At 40.9% G+C, this 14,339-nt stretch overlaps 2 protein-coding genes and 2 long non-coding RNA genes across 5 annotated transcripts; 3 read left to right on the top strand and 1 right to left on the bottom strand.

Annotated features, from left to right (window-relative positions):
- The first annotated feature begins 180 nt into the window (after positions 1 to 180).
- On the top strand, positions 181 to 3,765 carry cdipt (CDP-diacylglycerol--inositol 3-phosphatidyltransferase (phosphatidylinositol synthase)). The gene is made up of 6 exons (XM_026353140.1): positions 181 to 358; positions 657 to 791; positions 1,024 to 1,177; positions 1,476 to 1,557; positions 1,664 to 1,745; positions 2,182 to 3,765. Exons 1-6 carry the CDS (start codon positions 316 to 318, stop codon positions 2,322 to 2,324), a joined length of 639 nt encoding a protein of 212 aa, XP_026208925.1. The 5' UTR covers positions 181 to 315; the 3' UTR covers positions 2,325 to 3,765.
- An 800-nt stretch (positions 3,766 to 4,565) lies between these two features.
- On the top strand, positions 4,566 to 12,315 carry LOC113157554 (myc-associated zinc finger protein). Of its 2 annotated transcripts, XM_026353126.1 has the most exons (8): positions 4,566 to 5,247; positions 5,506 to 5,654; positions 6,890 to 7,040; positions 7,895 to 8,292; positions 9,286 to 9,548; positions 9,796 to 9,859; positions 11,418 to 11,589; positions 11,961 to 12,315. In XM_026353126.1, exons 2-8 carry the CDS (start codon positions 5,622 to 5,624, stop codon positions 12,284 to 12,286), a joined length of 1,407 nt encoding a protein of 468 aa, XP_026208911.1. In that variant the 5' UTR covers positions 4,566 to 5,247; positions 5,506 to 5,621; the 3' UTR covers positions 12,287 to 12,315. The 2 variants fall into 2 exon arrangements, with proteins under 2 accessions (XP_026208911.1, XP_026208902.1); XM_026353117.1 differs by having other exon boundaries at positions 4,566 to 5,654.
- Positions 5,890 to 6,894, bottom strand: LOC113157583. Its single transcript, XR_003298503.1, has 3 exons — positions 6,777 to 6,894; positions 6,501 to 6,600; positions 5,890 to 6,308 (listed from the first exon to the last, which is right to left on the bottom strand). It is a non-coding gene; the product is annotated as an uncharacterized LOC113157583 (long non-coding RNA).
- On the top strand, positions 12,314 to 13,659 carry LOC113157575. The gene is made up of 2 exons (XR_003298502.1): positions 12,314 to 12,417; positions 12,823 to 13,659. It is a non-coding gene; the product is annotated as an uncharacterized LOC113157575 (long non-coding RNA).
- Positions 13,660 to 14,339: the final 680 nt, after the last annotated feature.

Below are 14,339 nucleotides of genomic sequence, written 5' to 3'. Positions count from 1 at the left end.
TATATAGTTCTTATATATGTATATGTTACTGTTTTTAAGTTGTCTTTAGTTATACGCATGTACAGAATATATGTAAATGGGTGTCATGTATTATTTTTGTTGCTTAATTATTTGAAGGGCAAAAAAGCTTTTATTCTGAAAACAAATCCACCGGAAGTGGTGCTTTTAATTTTCCCACTTACCAGAAGTCGCTGTGAGGAGGAAGTCGTCGTTCAACCAAATTCAACTGTTCTCAGTACAGTTTCCCCGACAAAGACGAGTTATTACATACATTCAGAAAGACGTTTCCACCTCAGTCGCCCGCAGACTTCAAAGATGGCACAGGAAAACATTTTCCTCTTCGTTCCCAATCTGATCGGTGAGTTTTTTTTTGGTTTTTTTTTACCGTCTCTGCTAACATGTAACCAGCTAGCTTGGCGTTAGCAGCGTACAGTGGATGCGCCAAGTCCAAACTCCATTCAAAAAAGTGCCAAATATAGTAAATAAAAATCAAAACGTGATGTGTTTTTCTTTTTCTATATAGCTATTTGTGATATTCAGTGGTTAAAAATCCTTCGAATGAAATCATAATGTGGCACCATTTAGTAACCAACACTTAGTAACACCTAACTTCCAGTATCTGTCTCTTTGTATGAATCTGTCCTCTGTCCCTGCAGGTTATGCTCGTGTGGTGTTGGCCCTTCTGTCCTTCTACCTGATGCCCTGCTGTCCATGGCCAGCAGTTTTCTGCTACCTGCTCAGTGCTCTGCTTGATGCTTTTGACGGCCACGCTGCACGGGCCCTTAATCAGTGTGCGTATCTGCAAGAGAGTCACGTCCACTGGGGATGATGGGGATGTTACTTTTCCATTATGTCAGTTAAGAACACAGTAATTACCCTCCCTTAAATAGGACGACGGTCACAGTCACCTCCATCCTGCTGTATTCCTTAGGAACATACTGATCAGGACCTCATACTGAACAGGATTTAGTCTCTAGTCTAGTTAGAGATAACATGTTCCTAATTTTCTGTTTTCTCCATTAGCCACCAAGTTTGGAGCCATGTTGGACATGCTGACAGACCGCTGTGCAACCATGTGTCTGCTGGTGAACCTGTCTCTGCTCTACCCCTCCTACACGTTCCTCTTCCAGCTCAGCATGTGTCTGGACATCGCCAGCCACTGGCTGCATCTGCACAGGTACATATGCTCTAAAAAAAGCCTCTTTTTTACCTTCATTTAACCCCAGGGCTGAATATTCCTGGATGGCATTAATCCAAACATCTAGATTAACTTACTGTTTCCATGGTCTGCTGCTAGTGACAAGAACATGTTTTCATTTTTTTCTTCCCCTGCATTTACCTGCAGATTATTTGTACATCACAGGTCCCAATAGCTTTGGTCACATCAGTTAGGTTCAGTTATTGTAATTTAGCAAAAAGCCATTTTTGTACTGTTCAACTTGTGTGTTCATCATTTCTGTCTTTGTCATCCTCAGCTCTACTGTAAAGGGCTCAGCCAGTCACAAAACCATCGACCTCAGCGGCAACCCCATCCTCCGAATCTACTACACATCTAAGGTCAGGAGCTGTGTCTGCCGCTCTCTCACTCTGTTGTGATTCTACTGTTCACCTGCTGGTCTAAAATTCTTAAGAGTGGCTCTGAGTGTGTTTTTGTGTCCTGCAGCCGGTGCTGTTTGTGATGTGTGCTGGGAACGAGCTCTTCTTTTGCCTGCTCTACGTTCTCTATCACATCCAGGAACCCGCTGGTAAGATGCCCCCCACCCCACATGACCTACTGTAATTAACACGCAGAGCCTCAATTAACATCCACAGTCTGCAGGATTTTGGACGGTAATGCATCTATTAAGTTGTCAGGTTCCAACTGAGTGCAACACTGTGAACGCCTCTGTGGACGCACTGAAAACATGTTTTAAAACCACCTCTCTATGATGGCCAGTTTTTGAATGTGGCTAATTGGAGCTATGATAAAACACAGCACTGTGCAAACCCTCACGCTGTCTCTGATTGCTTACTGTATCAAATATTTGTATGTGTAAAGTAATAATTGGTATACAATATAATATACATATTTCTAAAACGTAACTTTATAAGATTTTGTCATTCAACCCAGCTGTTGGTTTACGAGTATGGGCTAATGTACAGTGTGGTTGACCTGCTTTGTGTCTGTGCTCCCTGCCGTAGCCTGGCTCTACTGGCTGCAGGGCCTCTGCGGGACCATCTGCCTGCTGAAGTCCGCCATCAGCGTCCTGCACCTCATCACCGCCTCTCAGAACATGGCCGCCCTGGATGCCACCGAGCGAGAGAAGACCATGAAGACGCAGTAACAGGTCAGGAGCGAGTCGGCTGAGACTCGAGCATCAAGTCCACCATGGTTTTATTTATTATTGTTATTGTTTGTTGGTAAGGAGTAACGGTAGACTTTGTGGACTGTTGACTTGAACTAAAGGAACGACTTCAGCTTGTTGGACCACGTCAGAGAAAAAGAAAAGAACATTTATTGACAAAAAATGGCGACATTGCAATTTCAAATCCAGCAGTCTGGTGGATTGTTTCCTCCTGTAGAGAAAGATGAACATCTGCGTGAGGTAATTTTTCTGAGCTCTGATTCTCTCCATTTTTATCCAGCACACTGTCACAGACGCGTCTAGCTCCAGTTTGCTCAGTCATAGATAGCATTGCATAGCATAGACTTTGGACAGAATAAGCACAAACATACATGTGAATCTAGAGTTTAAATGTCTGATTTCTTTATTTTTATTTATTGATTTTATTTTTATGTAGTTTTAGTTGTCTTTTTTTGTAATGCAAATTCAATTTGATTTGTTGTGTTTTCCTTGATGTCTTAAAAAGCCTTAGAAGCATTTTTTTTTCTTCAATTCTAATCATGACAAAAGAACTGCAGTTTAAAAAAATATCACAGTATGTTTGTGAAATACGTTTCAGAGCTCAGAAAAAGCAGCCTCAGTGAAGCCTGATGTTCTACTTTGCAGAAAGTGAACAAGCATCCTGTTAGTGACGCCCAAATTTTACATCACATCATTCTACTTGTGTTCCCATTACACGCCTAAATGCTCAATGATTGGATCAGAGATGAATCTCAGATGAATCTGATATGAAAACATCTGATTTGGTTTGGTCTACACTTCTTTAATTCCTCTTTTCCCTGAAATATTCGACCAAAAATCCTGAAGTTACCCTCAACATATTTGCAGATTACATCCTTTTGTTCTTGTTAAAAACACCACAGACCTCTTTACACAGCACTCAGCAGGAAGAGCTTGTGTACATATTCCATTTGTGAGCTTCTAGCCACTGTTTTTGTCATTCTTAGTGTTTACTCACTGATATTCCTGCTATTATCTCCATGCTGGTGAAGTGGTGATTGTCGCAGTAAAAGGGCGTTGATCGGTTAGTACTTTAGTAGTTAGTAATTTCCTAATATTCTATGATTGTGGTAGAGGAAGAGTTTTTTTATGCCTCACATGAAGAGCACCAAGTATTATCGTTTGTGGGTTTGCGTTGTTTTTGTTTTTTTGTTTTTTTGTTTTTTTAAGTCACTGAACTAACTTGTGTGCTGCTATATCGAACACTGTAAAGCCATGGTTCAATGCAGAATGTGTGTAAAAAGTGTTGAAATTGAAATATTTGCTTGTTTTTCATGGAACCCATGACTTACAATGAATTATTATACAAAATATAAATGTATATCAGAAAAGCCAAGTCCAATATTATATTTAAAAATATATGTAAATTGTAGTTCTCTGAATTCACTGTAAATGCTAAATAAAGACAATGAAAACAAGCTTTTTGTTTCTCTTATTCACAGGGTTTCTGCTTGTCCTTAAAAAGTGTTTAACTTATATTTCAAAAAAATCAAGGCCTTGAATACCAGTCAGTGTTTTACAGTCACAGACTTCAGTTAGTTTTTCTGCTTCTTTACTATCCAAATAAAAGTAATAATATTTTGCCAGAAAACAAGTAATCACTACAATCATTACTCAACAGCAACATCATGTATGATACACAAATACTGTGTGCGTGCAAGAATTGAAATATTTTTAATACATGTACACAGTATTCGTGTTTATTGGTACAAGAACGTTTTGTAGAATCAGTTTTGCGCAGTTCTGTAAATGAGATATTTCTGCTTCTACCCTTTTAAGTCACTGTACATACTGTACCTGCATATGTACCATGCCTACATATGAAGTGGGTTGTGTTGGCTGTACAGATTGTATGTGTATGTGTATGTATATGTATATATATATATATATCATGTTTCCCTACAAGAATCAATTCAATCTGAAAAAAGTCTTTCATCTGCATTTCATGGTGCATCCACCTAATGAATGATGACATTTCCATGTTCTATTGCCCACCCTAAAAAGAAGAGGGCTGGTATTAAAGGTGTATATTTTTATTAATAACATACATCTTGGTGTATTGAACGGAAGCCGAATTTGAGCGGCTTTTAATGGTTTAAAAATAAATGCCGATCCTTCTAATTATCCACATAAACCTCAGTCGACAAGCAAATGAACATAAAATTCAACTATTTTTGAATGGAGTCTTGTGTGGACGTCATGCGCACCCAGGTAACATCCAGCTGTTGCACTTGCGCGCATCGTTACCTTTAAGATTCTCGGAGATAAAGCCTTGTTTTAGCTAAACCCGACACCATTTTAGCTAAGAGTGGGGACTATCCGGTAATCACGGTCCAGGTGACTGATTTTTACAAGCACCGCTGGATTTCCTTCTTTTACGCCAAGTCGGGGGGGAATTGTCGGTCGAAATGATTCTGTAAATGTGGGATTTCATTATTTGTCGGCCTATCGAGAAGTGGCGGCGGCGGCGGGGGCGAGAGGGACGGGACGAGAGGAGAGGAGGAGACGGGGTCCGCAAGGAGAGGAGGGTGCATACACAAAATACTTTCCCTTTAAAGCAGAGAGGGACAGAGGGGGTGAAGAAGAGATAAAAAAAGAAAAGGAAGAAAGACAGAAAGGGAGGGTGGGAGAGAGATGGAGAGAGTTTGAAAAAAAGAGAAAGATGTCATCCTGTCGATTGAGACACCGAGGCGGAGCCATGGACCGCGGCCGACCAGGAGCTCTCTAGTTAGGGGACGAGCTGTACGCAACGCCGAGGCTTGGGACCCAGCGCTGCGGCCTTTTTCGGAGCTACCGCAAAATAAATGACTCCTCAACAGCTGCTGACTATGATTAGCACGACTCGATTACTCATCCATTTTATGTATAAAACCTATGTCTATTTTGCATGCGATTCGCAAAATTTTTTTACAGTAGACATAAGCAAATTGTATTAAAATGCACCATTAAAGCAAGCATCATACCAACAATTTTGTCGCATTTACAAAACAACATTGTCAGTGCCTGTGTATTGCCAACAGATGTTCACAGCTCCTAGCAGTCTAATCACTAATATGTCGTAGCTGATTGACGCTGAGTATCGTCCGGTGTCATTTCATATTTCCATTAATTACCCGGGCAGGTACAGGCCTCAGACTTTGTTGTCGTAGCAGCACTTGGAGCTTTTCTTCCTCGGCTCTGTTGCCCTCCTCCCTCCCCGTTTCAGACCCCAGCCTGGTTAGCTCTCAGTCCGTCAGGATGGATACCTCCTGGAGTAATTTCCTCTTTCAGGTAAGTGTTCATTGATGCTGGGGCCGCTTTGTGGGTTTTGCTTTTTTTCTGGGGGGAGGAGAGAACAGCGGGGTGCTTGACATGTTTGCATTAAAGAGGGGGGGGGGGGGGGGGGGGGTGTAGAGGATGGTGGAGGTCACAGAGGGGTCAGAGTGAAGTTGGCCTTTGCTTTGGTCTCCTCCAGCTGGCAGGTTGGAGCTTCCATCACAAATGGTCACTGAGACTTGATCCATGTTTAATATTCTGATTTGTCCAGTGGAGCTTTAGTTAATTTGTTCCCTTTGATCATCTAGAAACTTAAAATATGAAGACAGCTAAAACTGACATGACCAGGGCCTCCCCACTACTGAACACTGTGTCTGACCAGGTATCAAAATCTGGGTTTAGCACTTAGCCAATGTTGCCGCCACATGATGCATATTCCTATATAATATTATTATTGAAGCAGGTTACTAGAAAGTGACACGCAGAGATGGAAGCGGTTGTGGTGGGGGCCAATTTTGGTCATAAAGACCTCAAAATGTTTCGACTTGACAGAGCAGGGATGCAGCTAATGATCATTTCATTGTGTAGAGTAAATGGGGAGAAATGTCCACAACTTGCTCAGAGGAACTTCTTTAAAGGTGTTGTTTTGTCTGAGCCTCCGTCCAAAACCTGGGGAAAGTAAATTTAGTTTGACAAAAGGCTGTGAAAAGCAGTGAATGCTCAGAACTTTACTGTCTTCAATGTAAACATAATCCAATGCTCCCACGGGCGAGGTGTCCACTGCACTTTGATTAATTATCATTATGGGATCAATGTGTTTTAAAAAGCAAACATGTTGAAAATGTGTGAAGTAGCACCAACCTCTTCTCTTCCACTATTGATTGTGATACCTCAGAACAGGATATCTCCCAACTGTCATTCCTCGGTGTTTCCAGGGGCTGCAGGCATCATCTGACAAGCCCTGTTAAACCCAGTTTACACAACAGACACAGAGATGATTTAGAGAAAATGGCAAAACTCAGTATTGGACTTACTGTAGATTGACAACAGATAAAAATAGTTGAACGTAGGCAACATGTTTGTCATGTTAACTTTATGAGATGTTGTCAATAGCCAAAAAAGTTCATAGCTACCTACTTAAACTAATTCAAGTTGGCCTTGAAAAAACCCCAATGAAAATAGTCACAATCTAGAGAACGTGTGTGCTTATTGGAGTAGTTAAGCAGTATGTTTCTGTCTAACTCTGGTAGACGCCGTCGACACAGAGCCAGCCTGAGACACCTCTTCAGTCTGAGCTGCTGCCGGATTTGACAGGAACTGCACAGAGTCCTTCAGCAGAGCACATTGTGACACCGCCATCCACTGTCGACACTGCTGCCCTGAGTGAGGAGCCGCTGCCTGGTAAGGGGGTGGCTCAGACTGTAGCAATTTCCTATGAAACAAGGCTGGAATTAATGCAATATTAATACAATACTATGCATAAAAACAGGCAATGTTTTTTTTTTTTTTTTAGAATTATTTCTTGTCATTTTTGAATTGACTGGATCACTGAAAGTATCGCTAATTGTTATTAATGTAAACACATTATATTTTATTGTGCAACACTATTTAATAAACAATAGTGTTTGTTTTTATACAACTGTCATGACCCATAATTGCGGCAAAATTCTAAGTACAATTATAAAGTATGCAAACATTGTATTTTAAAGATTATTGAATTAAATGCTGTTGATGAAATAAATGTACAAGTGTAGTCCATATGTGTTCAGCCAAATCCAAAAGGTGTTTTTAAATGAGGACAAAAAAAAAAAAATCTACATCTGCAAAAAGTAACCAGTAACTAAAGCTGTAAAGTAAATATAATGAGGTAAAAGTGACATAAAATGAAAATTGCCAGCACCTAAAACTACAAAATGTATTTTCAAAAAACAAAAATAGATTTTTCCAGTTGAATTTGAGGGTTAGAATTAAAAAATATCTAATATAATATTTGGAAGCTTTTTTAAAATTCATTAAATGAGAAAACTTATAAAATGTTTGTCTTTCTTTTGAAATGTCTCTACAGTTGCCTGTAACCAAATTTTAAAACATTTTGTCCTCCATAGACAGAAACGCTTTTCTTTTCTCTCAAGCAGTGATACTGAACGCCACTATTACCTTTTTATGACTTTTACGACAAAACATACCGATCATTTAAACCTGAAATGTAAAAGTCAAATCAAAGGTTTAACTTTGTCCCTCTGCTGTGTCTTCAGTCAAACCGCTCATCAAACCGTGCCGGCCGGCCCACATCTGTGCCACCTGCAACAAAGAGTTCAAGAACAGCTACAACCTGCGGCGGCACCAGTCGGTGCACACGGGCATCAAGATGAAGGACCGAGCCAGCCGCGAGAAGGAGGACGGAGGGAAGGGAGGACGAGTGGAAAAGCAGACAGTCCCTCTGTCCCTCCTCCATCTCACCCTTCCTACACAGCCTTCTCCTCTCACTCTCCCTAGCCCCGCTCCTGCCCCAGAGACCCTCCCCCAGCCTGGTCAGCACGCGAACCAGGAGAGCCAGCCAGTCTCTGTGTCCATCGCCCAGGCAACCGTAACCATGGCTGCGCCGCCTCAACCCATCCAAGCAGCTGTTGTTGTTGTCGGGTCCATGGAGCAGGTGGGTTCACTGAGAAGAGAGTCATTGAGTTTATTATGTATGGAGGGAGCTGAATGTGAGAAGTCGACCCTGGTTGTAGGATTTTATTTTTCAGTTTTCTCCAACGGTTTTGGCTCAATTTGGTTTTTGTTCTCTACCAAATAGTCTTCACCTTAGAGTGGACTGCAATATTAGGAATATTTTATACTGAAAAACCTGATATACTGTAGTAAAAAGTACCTTGGGTTGGTTGTTACAGCCGTGCTGTTTTCCATAATACTTCTATATTCAAGTATGGAACAGGTATGAAAAAGGTGTGAATCAACAATTAAATCAACATGCAGAAACCCTGCTCCATGTCCACAGAAATAACATAACATCAATACAGAAAACTCAGTGAATATATACAGAAAAAGTAAGATGGATGGAAAATAACTCAATAATATAAGTCAGGGTGGAATGACAATAAATTGTTAATTCCCCCTCCCCTCACGACATCGCAGACACTCTCACAATCACAAGGAGAATACGTTTTTTTTTAGCCGAGTATTTAAGCACACAAAGAATGAGTTTCAGTGTTAGACTCTGAAGTGTCCGTATAAGATAAGCACAGAATTAAGAATAAAAGAGTACAAACATGAAATAGTAAGTGTCCGAGCAGGAATGACTGAGGGGAATGTAACAGCCACCTGATGACATGACCGTGGAGGTGGGATGCAGTAAACAATGTTGTGTCTGGCTTGGGTCAACTGCACAGTTCTATTATTTCAAATAGCTTTTAAATAATGTCATGTGTTAACACCCACAGAGAATGATATCGGTGTGGATTCAGACATTACTCTTTGCTCTTGATTTTAAAGTTCTCTGATGCTGCTTCTGCCTCACGGTTATGTGGTCATGTATCTTATAAAGCTAACCGTGGCCATTTCCTCTCACAGCTGACTGAGACACATTGAAATAGATGGATAATTGGCCAAAGCATATATAGCAATTATATCTGTTTTTGCTTGACAGAATCCAAATCCCATTCCCAATCCCAATCCCAACACTAACCAGGTGAGGAAGAATCACGCCTGTGAGGCCTGTGGGAAGGCCTTCAGAGACGTCTATCACCTCAACCGCCACCGTCTGTCCCACTCAGACGAGAAGCCCTACTCCTGCCCCATCTGCCAGCAGCGCTTCAAGAGGAAAGACAGGATGAGTTACCACGTGCGCTCACATCAAGGCGGCGTGGAGAAACCTTACATCTGCCCTCACTGCGCCAAAGCCTTCTCCAGGTATAGACTGAGATACGCAAAAACGTTGACCGGCTCTAATGTGCAGCCTCACACAAACAGTTTTACATCTTTACATAAATCCATTAGCTGGGGGACTGTTACAGTCCTTTCTGTTTTTCAAATATATACCATATAGCAGTGGGGCTAACAAACTCAGTCATTTTCAGAAGAACCAGTAGGTGTTGTATATAGATATTTTATTATTTGTAATGACTCTTTTTGTGTTTGGTGTGTTTTTTTTTTTCAGGCCAGACCACCTCAACAGTCACGTTCGACAGGTGCACTCTACAGAAAGACCGTTCAAGTGCACGGTAACGACCTCCTCACATATTACCCTGCCTTTGACCTGTAATATTTCGTTGGACCGCCTTTAACTCTGATTCACCGTGGCATCGTTGCGATGAGCTTCATCAATGTCACAACATTTATTCTTTTCCTGAGTTCTGCTAATGTTTGGCTATATATTTTAATATAGCACTGCCCCCACAGGCAGTACGGTAAACGCTAGGCATGATGGGTGCATCACTTCACCCGCCTCTCTTCTTACCCTGATGCTCCATCACTCTGGAACACCACCTAATCTTCTTCCATTGCTTCCATTGCTCCAGAGCCCAATCTTTATGCTGTCTACTAAATTGAAGCCCTTTTTTTCAGATTAGCCTCACTGAGGTGGAAGTGGTTTTCTTAAGGCGACACAGCTGTTCCAATCCCTTGAGTTCTCTTCGCATGTGAAAATGCTCTTACTTTCATTATTAAACATAGTCGTGAGTTCTACGACTGCAGTTGTTTTTTAAGAGTGATTGCCAATCACAGTCATTCAAGATTTTTTTTTTCAACCACATTTCTTCCTCGAAGATGATGGTTCCCCACTATCTTTCCAGTCTTTAATCATGCATTGGACAGTTCTTAACCCAGTTTCTGTACTTGCCAGCTGAAATATAATCATCCATGCATGAAATTATTCAATTAGACGCTCTTACCTATTTGCTTACTTTGCTCAGTACTTAGTACTTAGTCAGGTGGTGACTTTTTTTTTTTTTTTTTGGAGAGGCAGGTGTATTTTAAACAGCACAGAACATAGCACTCTGGGACATGTGACTGACAGTGTTTCTTTGTACTCAAGAGTGTCCTATGAGGTTGATTGTTGAAATGGTGAACAGCTTTAAATTACTCCTTTTGGTTTCAACCTGGGTTTAAAAGACTACATTTATGTTTAGAAAGTTTATTTTAACATGAACCATCACGTTGCCTGTGTTAGCGACAAAGTCAGAGAGGCCAGACTGAGATGGTTCGGACATGTTCAGAGGAGGGATAGTGAGTATATTGGTAGAAGGATGTTGGAGATGGAGCTGCCAGGCAGGAGGACAAGAGGACGGCCAAAGAGGAGATATATGGACGTGTTAACAGAGGACATGAGGTTGGCTAGTGTTAGGGTAGAAGATGTCCATGACAGAGTGAGGTGGAAAAGGATGATTCGCTGTGGCGACCCTTGATGGGAAAAGCTGAAAGAGAAGAAGATTTTAACATGAACCAGAGAGCGTCCTGTGAGAAAAACGCAAGGCCATTTTAAATCTGACAATTTGTTTGTTTAATTTACTTTAAGACTATCAGTTCATGTGATACTGAGGGTGCCATATTCTATTTTGTCTAAAATATCTAGATACGGTTATATAAGAGATATTTTATGAACTACTTTTTCAATCACAATATGTGATACTTTGAATGTTTTTTTTCTGTATTTGTGTTATAATATTAGTTCAACACATATATTTCTAGATATTTTAATTTTGACTCCACATCTGTATGTTATTATTTTTGCTATTCTTCCAATATGCACTGTATTCATTTATGTCTTGATGCTTTCCACAGACGTGTACGTCAGCGTTTGCCACACGGGATCGTCTCCGTGCCCATCTGATCCGTCACGAGGAGAAGGTGCCGTGTCACATCTGTGGGAAGCTGCTGTCAGCTGCTTACATCACCGACCACATGAGGGTCCACAACCAGTCGCAGCACCATGCCTGCCACCTCTGCAACCGCAGTAAGACAGAGCAACAACACAAGACTAGTTAAATTCATATTTGTGCAGAAATGTATATTATTTTTTAAATTTGTCATTTACTTTTTCCTGTTTGTCTGATTTCGTCCACTCAGGGAAAGTTGCACCAAGCCCCACTGTTGTGGTCTTATTAGGCTTCTCACTCAAACCAAAGTTGTGTTCAGCTCTCAGTCTTCCTTACCTGTCACCAAAAACTACAGCTTTATGACGAATAACAGAAATCACAGTGTAACAAACAATATATTACTATAATGAGTCGGAAAAACAATAAATAAATACAATTTATGCAAAATAATCATCACATGACAAAACTTTTCAGAAAGCGTTGTTTAAGAAGTCTTTGTGTTTTTCAGGTTTTACCACCCTCACCTACCTGCGTGTCCATGCTCAGAAGCACCATGGCCAAGAGTGGAAAGAGAGCGGTGGGGCACGGGGGGGCTTTGGTGGGACAGGTGCCGGCGGGGTGTTGCTCTGCCAGCTTTGCGGGGTGCAATGTAAGACGGCCACGCAGCTCCAGGGTCACATGGGCACCCACGCCAACCAGGGCGACCCCAGCCCTGACCCAACGAGCGCAGGCCCTGTGGGCACCACCAGCGTAGCTGTCACTGTGTCCAGTGCTAGCACAGTGGGACTGCTGGTAACTGACTGCTCTAGTATCGCCCCCCAGCCCCACAGTTAGCACGCTGGGAGGGCAATGGGGGACCTGGGGGTGGGACGGGTGGGAATGAAGGCGGGGGAGTCAGGTGAAAGGGGGCAAAGTTATACGAGGATACACAGAGAAGACAACTGGAAAGACATCAGCCAAAACAGGTATGAGAACCATTTGTCTGCATGAACATGAAACATGGAATAAAAATTAGGTTCAGCCAAGTCTATCTTAATACGCATACTCAGATTTCTTGTCCTATACCTACTGCATATGCTCAGCGTGTTGTAAACAGGCAACAGTATGCTAAAATACTGGTAAATATGCTGCTTGTGCAGTTAGTTGTCATCATTTGTTCTTTTTAATCCCTGTAATTATTTTGCTGTTTAAGGAAACACGCTGAATCAGCATTTACACAAGTATAATAATGCGAATCGTTGTAATGTAAGCAGTAATGGTATGTCAGTGATTGAACACAAATTGATCATAAGAGAGAAACTACTTTTCAACTATTTGCATAATGGTTTACTTTGACATTTCCATTAACTGTTTGTTTTTTCACTCTCAAGATTATTTCTTAACAGACTGCCACAAGTGGGCACAGACCAGGAGAACCTGCCATGGAAATCCTCAGTGCTGCTCATGGTTACATGAGGACAGCATCATTTTCAGACCTTTGTTTCAGTAGCATAAACACTGAGAGACATGCTTACTGTACGTGTTACATACCTTACGCGCAGAACAGATTAGTCAAAGCCAGAGAAGAGACTGTGGATCAGACTATAAGGAAAACGCCGTTCATTCATTAAGGAGGAAAATAATGTCATTAGCTGTTTCTACTTGCCATCATGTCATTGTTCAATTTTTAACTGACTTGCACAGCCTGTCATGATTTTGTAAAGCCTTTGCTGTTTTTACATCATTTATATTCCCTGATATTGGTGTTTGTTTATAATGAGGACATTAACCTGAAGACCTCAATAATCTGACTTATTTTAGTTTCCCCCCCAATTTAGTGCAAAATCTCCAGTCTCCAGTTTGCCTTTGTCAGATCGATCAGACCACTGGCACATTTTTCAGAGTAGTGAGGAGTGAGTGAAAGGGGAACAACAGTTTCAGATGGGCCATCATGTACAGTATATTTACTTTTATAGCGCTGATAAAGGCAAACTAATAGTTTGTGTATATTCCCCATGAACATTGAATGTGCATAACTTCTCTGCTTCATATGATCTTTGTTCTTACTCTGGATGCTGATTTGTAATTCTTGACAAATGCCATGTAATTTGTAGCTACCTTGGTGACATATTTTCTGTGGCTGTGCATATTGATTGTATTTGATGCATAGTGCATAGCGCCATGTTACTACTGTATTAAAAGGCAGTAAAATGCATGTGTGGATTCAAGTTGAAGTCATCTTCAACTGTGTCTGAGTGATTGCTGACGCACTTTATCCATTACAACTGTGGAAGGTAACAAAGTAAATTTATTTAATGCTGCATTTAGGTACCGTTTTGATGTAGTTGAGTACTTCCCTTTTAAACCCGTATGCTTCAGTTCCATTACAGTTCAGAGGGAGATATTAGTTAATGGAAACAAATAACTTAATCATTTAATTAAGTTAATTAACTTCAGTTACTAGTTAGTGTTCAGGGTAAAATCTTAGTTAGGATCCTGCAAGGTGGTTTTGTTGCAGACTGCGAAACCTCTTGTGGAAAATTTGTGATATTGTGTACTTTTGCTGTTAAATGCGTCCATATGAATGCCAATAAACGTCACTCTGTCTTCCTTATATTAAAATATGTCTCTGCTTCTAACTGAAAAATCTTTCAGTTGAGATGATGTCATCTGGAGGAGCAATTTGTCAAAGTCTACAATCACTGGAGACAGAGCAACCAGATTACATCATGACAGGTTTTTCAGCTTGCAGCAGAGATATTTCATAGAGGGAGGTTTAATACATTTTACATACAGGCACTCTCATAGCAAAAAAACATAGAAAACAAGTTGAATATTTTGGTCATGTGTATTATACTATGCAACAGTAAACAGGTTGCTCCACCTTAACTGTCTATAATCAAATAAG

The sequence above is a fragment of the Anabas testudineus genome, chromosome 8 (genome assembly GCF_900324465.2).
Source record: "Anabas testudineus chromosome 8, fAnaTes1.2, whole genome shotgun sequence".
In the NCBI taxonomy this organism is placed as follows: Eukaryota; Metazoa; Chordata; class Actinopteri; order Anabantiformes; family Anabantidae; genus Anabas; species Anabas testudineus.
Note: the sequence above shows the minus strand (reverse complement) of the source record. Positions and strands in the feature narration are given on the sequence as shown.

What these genes read in the sequence shown, in the direction of transcription:
- cdipt (XM_026353140.1), top strand. Translation starts at nt 316, where the DNA reads ATGGCACAGGAAAACATTTTCCTCTTCGTTCCCAATCTGATCG. An exon ending in CTTCGTTCCCAATCTGATCG is followed by an intron (nt 359 to 656) that starts GTGAGTTTTTTT and finishes CTGTCCCTGCAG; the next exon opens with GTTATGCTCGTGTGGTGTTG. An exon ending in GAATCTACTACACATCTAAG is followed by an intron (nt 1,558 to 1,663) that starts GTCAGGAGCTGT and finishes TGTGTCCTGCAG; the next exon opens with CCGGTGCTGTTTGTGATGTG.
- LOC113157554 (XM_026353126.1), top strand. Translation starts at nt 5,622, where the DNA reads ATGGATACCTCCTGGAGTAATTTCCTCTTTCAG. An exon ending in GGAGTAATTTCCTCTTTCAG is followed by an intron (nt 5,655 to 6,889) that starts GTAAGTGTTCAT and finishes TAACTCTGGTAG; the next exon opens with ACGCCGTCGACACAGAGCCA. An exon ending in GAGTGAGGAGCCGCTGCCTG is followed by an intron (nt 7,041 to 7,894) that starts GTAAGGGGGTGG and finishes CTGTGTCTTCAG; the next exon opens with TCAAACCGCTCATCAAACCG.